Consider the following 8,088-nt stretch of genomic DNA (forward strand, 5'->3'; position numbering starts at 1 on the left):
CAGTTCTATAAAAACTTTAAACGTACACACCCTTTACTTAACGGTTCCACTTCTGGAAATTTAGCCTAAGAAATTATTTGTGCAAGAACTGGAAGATGGGACTGAATAGAAAAATTCCAGTTCATCCATACATTGAAATATCATGGAGTTTCTAAAACCATGAAACACCAATGTACTGATACCTTGGTAAGGTGGTTTATGAGAAAAAAAAGTAGCAGAAGTGTAATATAGTGTGATCCTATTTGTGTTAAAATATACATATATGCAGAAGTATTTAGAAGGATAGATAAGTACTTCTGGGTAATAGGATGGTTAAGAAGGGGAGGATTTTTACATTTCTCTTTATATATCTTTGGGTTATTTTATTTTTTTACAATGACCATATACAGTAAAACCAGCAAGAGCTGGAACCTGTATAAGGCAGAAAACCTGTCAAAGAAGGAAAAGTAAAATATTTCCTACTAAAACAAGTGATAGGGAAGTGGTGAGACTGCACCCTGTCAAAGGTGGAAAACCTGCAAGACGTGAAAAAACAAGGCAGTTCCCCGAGTTCTGGCTCTTGCAGGTTTCAGTGTATTTTTTAAAACCAAGGTAAAATTCACATAAAATCCACACTTTGAAGGTGTGGTTCAAGTTGTTAGTATACTCACCACAAGGTTATGCAACCATGACGACTATCTAATTTCAGAACATTTTCATCACCCTGAAAGCAAGCTGTGCCCTTTAGCAGTTACTCCCCATTCCTCCCTCCCCTAGCCCCCAGCTAGCACTAACCTGCTTTCCATAGCTATTAATTTGCCTACACTGGCTATTCTGTGTGGATGGACTCATATGATCATGTGACATTTCCTGTCTGGCTACTTAGCATAGAGAGTTTCTGAAGTTCATCTACGCTGTAGCACGTATCAGTACTTCACTCTGTTTTATGGCTGAGTGGTTCACTCTGATTTGAAAAATACTCAGAAACAGAAAACCTTGTCCCTCTTGTACAGTTCACTTTATAGAAACTCAATAATATCTGTGACTCCAGTGTCCACGGTAGTCTGTATCCCTTTTGAGTCCCACTGTTTTTGGTTTTCATATATACACTGTATGCGTATTTACACAGCATTTGTCATTTACATAGCAAACCTAGGGAGCTCTCTACACAGCTGCAGTGTCCTTATCTCCCTACCACTGCCCCCCAACCCATAAAAACACATTTGTAGCCAGAAGAAGGTAAAAGCAAAGGTATGATTTGGTTATTTATGGATTTGCTGTCTTTTGACAAGAACCAAATTCACATTTCTTTCTCCCATACTTATTTAACAACCAGTTATTAAACAAACTAGGCATTTCACCTGGAAATCAAGCAGGACTAAAAGTAACAAAATACAACTGCTGTTTATCAAATAAACTTTCACAAAAAAGACATACAAATATGAAAGTCATAAGTCATTTATTGAATGAATAATATATGCAAGAATACCAATAAAAGGAAACTAATACTACAAACTACAATTTTGAAAATAAAGCCAATATAACAGGAACAAAATATACATAACATGAGAGGAATGTTTGATTTTGACCCATGATGCATTCCTTATCTTTACAATTAGCCTAAATGTCTGTTAGAACAAAACTGTATATACCTCGGTCTAACTGTAGCACTTTGTAAAAAAAGCAACAACACTCCAGGATACTTTTCATTTTGTTTTTGAGATATTTAAGATTCACACATTTGTTCAAGTACATAGATTCTGATTCAACAGCAGATCTACATATCTCGTTATTCTCTTAATATCTTGAGTAGCATATACTCCCGAGGAAGTACAATCTGAAATTCTAAAATTGCTCCTCTTTGAAATAAAATTTACTTCAGTTGTGGGTTTTCAATAAATTGAGATGAAAGTAAAATTCACTCCCCCTCCCCCAGGAACAAAGAGCTCTTATTAAAGTAGAGAAACTCAAGTCTATCTTTCTACTCTAAAGAACATTTCTTACTAACATTTCTGGTAAGGCAATAAATGCTCCAGAATAATCTTCAATATACGCTTGCAAAGATTACACTGTTTAATATCAATAACAGAAACAAAACAAAAGGTTTAAAAATGAAAAAAAGGAAAGAAAAGACGCTTTAAAATTTCAAGCTAAAATATGCATAAAAGACAATAATGGCAGTATTTTTTGAAATTATGTAAATGCTATATACTTATCAAATAATGTCATGCTTATTAAAACTACAGTTAAGGACTTAAGAGATGTACAGTAAATACACTGCTGAGGTACATTTTTCTAAATATTAATACCACAATGTAATTACTACCCAGAAGATGATGATGCTACTTGGGAACATAAGTACTGTACAATTTTTACATTGTAAGGCACTTTTACTCAGCATGTGACAAAAAAATGGATATAGAATCAAAATATTGGAAGTTTACAACCAAAGATGACTTTTCATGTGACTTCAATTTTTTAACAGAAGATTATTAGCCAATCACACCACAGTGAGAGAAATAGGTAGCCAGCCACTTGTTTAGCCAACCAAAAGGTAAAGTGCTATTCTGGTTGCTAGTGGCAGAGAAAGGGTTGAAGAAACCCATACAAAGTCATATATTTTACTACATAACAAATCCATCAACTGACAGTTATAGTATTTGAAGTCCATTATATAATTATTGACTGGCCATTATTACCCCTGACACCTTCCATTTTTCCTAAAAAAATCATTACAGTAGTTGTCCAAAAATGAAGGTGCTCTGTTATTCCACGGGTAAGTCTATGGCACACAATGTAAAAAAGATCTAGACACAGTGATAGAAGAAGATTTAAAATAATGGTTTTCAAGCTGTTGTAAGGAAATAAAGTACAGATCCTTTGGGAAACGTCATATAGCTTGGTAAACAAACATCTAGATCTGTCCTTGCACTTCAAGTCATGATGAATTTTGAAAATCACATACACAAAAAAATCCCCAATGGCATATTTAGAGCAAAAAGAGAAAATGCAGGGCAATCCATTACTAAAGCTAGTTTCCTTCTTCAAACAACAACAAAAAAAGATGGTTAAAATAAAGCAGTCATTGAGTCCCTTGATTTAAGTAAATGTATGAATATACACTTGACAAACAGGATACAGGACTAGGAGTTTTTTTTTTTAAAAAAAAAAAAAAACCCAGTCATTAACCCAAAACCAAACCCACTGCCGTAGACTCAATTCTAACTCATGATGACCTTATAAGAAGAGTAGAACTGCCCCATCATAGGGTTTCCAAGGCTGTCAGTCTTTACGGAAGCAGACTGCCATGTCTCTCTTCCGTGGAGCAGCTGGTGGGTTTGAACCGCTGACCTTTTGGTTTGCAGCTGAGTGCTTTAATCATTATGCCACCAGGGCTCCTTCAGTCATTAATCACAGTGTAATTTTCCACCTGTTTCATTTAAAACATGCTTTTCTATCAGCTGCAGAATATCTTGATGTATAGTCAAGTTAACACATTATTTTTTGTATGATAATCTGCTTTAATGTGGCAGCTTCCCTAATAATTTAGAAATCAGAATCTTTATCCTTGATACTGAGATGCTATGGTAACATTAGGCAGACCACCACTAAAGTTTTTGGTTTTGCCATAAAGAAATATATAAATGTGCTTCAGCAGATAAGTGGAAGAAAATTATCACTAGCTAGAAGTGCCAGTGTGAAAATCAGCTCTAAAAAGCAGGGTTCTTAGGCTGTGATACATGATTGTGATTACCTATCAGTAAAACAACACTGAGCTCTACCAGAAGAAAACAGTAGGGCATAAAAGTCTATTTAGTAGATAACCAAAGCAGTGAATGGAAACATTCAAAATATTAAATAAAGTTTCTAAAATAGTGGTCACAAAATTAAAAATAAATACTGTTTGATGCAAAGGCTGTTTTTTTTTTTTTTTCCTCCCTTAGCACATGAGACCGCCATACATACTTTGGGCCAATACGTGAAGTGTTTCACACAACAGGGCACTTGAGAGGAACAGGTATCAGACAGGGTGGCTAAAGTTCTTAGTGAGTGGTAACGCTTTAAATCTTGAAGTTTAATTTTCTGTTGTCAAATGTTAGTTTAAACTTGAAATGATTCAATCATTTTACCAGAAGCTCTTTGTACGGCATGGAAAGAAGTGGTGTGTTGTCAAGCAGATTGTGGTCTAAGCACTAGAGCTCACAGCTTAGAGCTGCCCAAGTCCATGCTTGTCAGTGAGGACTTTAAGAGGAACAGAAAAAAAAAAAAAAAAGTTTTAGCATTCTTCTTGCCCAAAATTTTTAGCTTGTGCTGCTAAAGCCAAGAGAAAAAAGAAGGTTCTCTGCATTTCTAGTCATCATTACTTGAATGTGAAAAAAAAAGTAATTCACCAATTACGGTGTTGCCACAAAAGGCATGTTTTCATTGTAAAGTAAAATCTGCTTCTGCTTTCCCTTGAGCACAAATCCACTAAACAAACTTCAACATTCTAAACAGTAGAACTTCATTCAGTCCACATATATAGCTTACTTCGTTTCAATGTCTGCTTGAACTGTTGACACTGTACATAGGGTTAATAGTGTTTCAATTGCTTCCCAGAAACTGCAAACTACAGCTATGTCATATCCACATGTCAAACTCTGCCATCTAGTGAAGGCTCAGAGAACAAACAGGACATTTTTAGGCAGTTCAGTAAAGGATCTAAGAGTTGGGCAGTAAAAAGTTACAAACCCTTTTTGATTTTAGAAAACAGTGAAAAAAGAATAGCAGTTATGGATGTCTTATTCATTCCCAGTTTTCTAACTCTGTCCCATGAACCTGTTCAAAAGATGATAAAAAAATGTAAAATATGATGCTTGAGGGGAAAACACAATAAATATCTTATTGAGGAGTGAGAATATCTTACTAATTTTACTTAAAACTGCATTTATTGATAAAGTAGATAGCTTCTTTTTACTGTTACAAAATCAGCTGGTTAAAAAACAATAACAACAAACTATGCAGGCCTACACAATCCTCTGCATTCTAATAACATGCTCTTAACTAAATATGTTAGCATTAAAGTCTTACTACATACCACTACATCAACATGTATTTATCAATGTGTATCATATCCTGACAACAGATCTGATTTAATTAACTTTCATACCTAGTTTCCATTAAGTTGCTGCTGAGTTAGTTGTTGCTGATCAATTTCTACTTTTCTACTTTTACTCTCTCGTTCCTCGTCTTCTTCATCCCTTTCATCATTTCCACTATGATTTTTACAATATAGTCTACAATGAGGAAAGACAAAAATCTCAACATGTTTTTGTCACTGTTGACGAGAACACATTCTTATCATCATTAGTTGATGAGGTTGGTGCCCGTTTAAAATAGGGATTTCCTCATCCACACTTACAAGTGCTCCACAATTAGTTACAGGTCTACAGTTACATACCAGATAGGAAAGCACCCTATAATTGAGAAAATGCAAGTTAATCTGAAATAAAACCTCTGATTTAAGATGACAGTTAAAATGATCACATATGCCCAAATATAAGGCAATTCATTATTTGCTCAATGAGACTGAAAGCAAAGTTTTTGACCAACTTTCAAATATCAACTTTCAGCGATACAGATCAAAAATAAAACGTTTGGAATTCTGTTACATGTACAAAATTTAAAATCACATTTCAGGAAATTATATCCTATATATATACCACTTCTTTCCACTTAAATTCCATGAAACCATTTTATTCAAAATCTTCAAATGCCTTTTCTGCATCAGTGTCCCGGCAATACCTTTGTTCATCATCTAACAGTTTTCCAGGCGTTGCACTTGGCTGACTTTTTTAATCTACACTGGACCCTTCAACTTCTTTTCCTGTGACAGTGACTTTTATGCAAGAGAGCAGATCAGTGATCCTATTAACTACACTGCACTCTGGCTCTGAGCATCTTCTTGTGGTATTGTTTTGTTTCTCTCTTACCATGTACTTCCTATAAACTGGAAGCAATGTCTAAGGGCTTGGTTAGCTTCAGGTTCAGTGCTCCTCAGCCAAGAATACTTCATAGGTGATCCAACATACTTAAACCAAAACAACCAAACTCACTGCCATCAAGTCGGATCCGACTCACAGCAACCCCTCCTTAGGTTTCCAAGGTGGTATCACTATGGAAGTAGATAGCCCAACCTTCCTTCTGAGGAATGGCTGGTGGGTTTGAACTGCCAGCCTTCTGGTTAGCAGTCAAATGCCTTAGGCACGACGCCACCAGAGCTCCTTACATACTTAAGGAGGTATGTAATTTTTGAGACTGTCCCAGTACTAGTGATGTGGTATTTGATCGTTTGGTTAAGGTGGTGGTAACAGCAAGATTTCTCCATTGTAAAGGTAGGTTTTCCCTTTACAATCAGCGAGTAATCTCTGGAGTGATACTTTGACATCATGCTGTTCCAGCTACCTCATATTTGGGTACATACACTTATCTATGATACTCATTCAGTTCTTAATGAAAAACATGAGAGAGATGATTTTAGACAAAAGTTTAAGCTAGTTTAATGTATGCACCCAATAACTTCTATGAGTATCCTCTAGGAGGTCTGGTGGCATAATGCCTAAGGCATTTGACTGCTAACCAGAAGGCTGGTGGTTCAAACCCATCAGCCACTCCCGGGAAGGAAGGTTGGGCAACCTACTTCCGCAGTGATACTGCCTCGGAAACCCAAGGAGGGGTCGCTATGAGTTGGGTCTGACTCGACGGTGCATAACAACAATAACAACAAAGTATTCTCTACCCCAATTAAAAAAGGGTAGGCTGCTTTGAGCCCTGTTTTAGGTCATTAATACACAAGACGACAAAGTGGAACCATCCTCAGAAAATGTTCACTGGATGCCCTCTGGTGGTCAGTACTGGTAAAAGAATGATCAAACAGGAATTTCCAGTGTCAAGTCACAAATAATGCAAAACCGCAACCATTGCCATGGACTCAGATCTAAAATGGGTTTACCAGGAGAAATTTCTAACATTGGAATAGAATAAAAGAAAAGGGAAAGGTTTGTGGGGACAATAACTGACTTCCAACCTAGTTTGGCTCATTAGTTTCTTATTAAACCATTTTCATAAACTTTCAAACAGGAGATATGTACCCTTCAGATGCAGCACAGTGGAAACCACATCTTTTTGTAGGATCATGAGTGCAAATACTAAGAAGTGAGAGTCCTACAAATCACCACCCATGAAGTATCCATACCAAAAAGTATAACCTGAATCTTGCCTTTGAGCCAGCTTACCAAAAAAAAAAAAAAAAACCAAAACCACCGCCATTGAGTCAATTTTGACTCATAGCAACCCTTTAAGACACAGAACTGCCCCATACGATTTCCAAGGCTGTCAATCTTTGTGGAAGCAGCTTGCCTCATCTTTCTCCCATGGAGCAGCTGGTGGGTTTGAACTGCCGACCTTTTAGTTGGCAGCTGAATGCTTTAACTACCGTGCCACCAGGACTCCTTAAATCAACTTATAGTATGGGGGATGATGAAACATGTTAAATGTCATCGTGAAAAAACAAAGAGACAAATCTAGAATGTGGACTTCTACAGGATACCTAATTGGGTTCAACAAGCTGAGGGAAAGGCAGGGGAGGGGTAAGGATTGTTTCATATTAAGAGAGACTTAAAAGATATATCCACCAAGTGGAATGTATAGATCTTGTATGTATCCTCATTTGAACAAATTAACCCTCAAAAGATACTTCAAAGACAACTGGGGAAATGTGAAAGTAGACTGCATATGACATGATACTAAGAAATTCTTGTTAATTTTAAAGTATGATAATAGCTTAGCAATTACCCAAGAAATACTCATATTTTTAGGAGACGCATACTGAAACATGTAGGGGAAAACATAACAAGAGGTCTGGGATTTTGCTTTAAAAGACTTCAGGAATAAAAAAGATAGTTACAACAACAACAACAAAAAGACAACAAAGTTTACTAGTCTGCTACAGCCTGGTGAGACCCCTGAGACTATGGCCCTTAGCTACCCTTCAGGTCTGCAATTGAACTCACCCCTGTGGCTTCCAGCCAAATAATAGACAAGCATATGAACTGAACATTTACATCAGGT

At 36.4% G+C, this 8,088-nt stretch overlaps 1 protein-coding gene across 1 annotated transcript in view; it reads right to left on the reverse strand.

Annotated features, from left to right (window-relative positions):
- Window positions 1-5,128: 5,128 nt before the first annotated feature.
- Window positions 5,129-8,088, reverse strand: part of PHF6 (PHD finger protein 6) — a 39,671-nt gene continuing 36,711 nt past the window's right edge. The window contains exon 9 of the mRNA XM_007950720.2: window positions 5,129-5,255. Within this exon, the coding sequence (XP_007948911.1) occupies window positions 5,129-5,255 (127 nt within the window). The remainder of the gene's footprint in view (window positions 5,256-8,088) is intronic.

This window comes from Orycteropus afer, unplaced genomic scaffold (genome assembly GCF_000298275.1).
Source record: "Orycteropus afer afer isolate SDZICR_OR568_19922 unplaced genomic scaffold, OryAfe1.0 scaffold00287, whole genome shotgun sequence".
Classification (NCBI taxonomy): Eukaryota; Metazoa; Chordata; class Mammalia; order Tubulidentata; family Orycteropodidae; genus Orycteropus; species Orycteropus afer.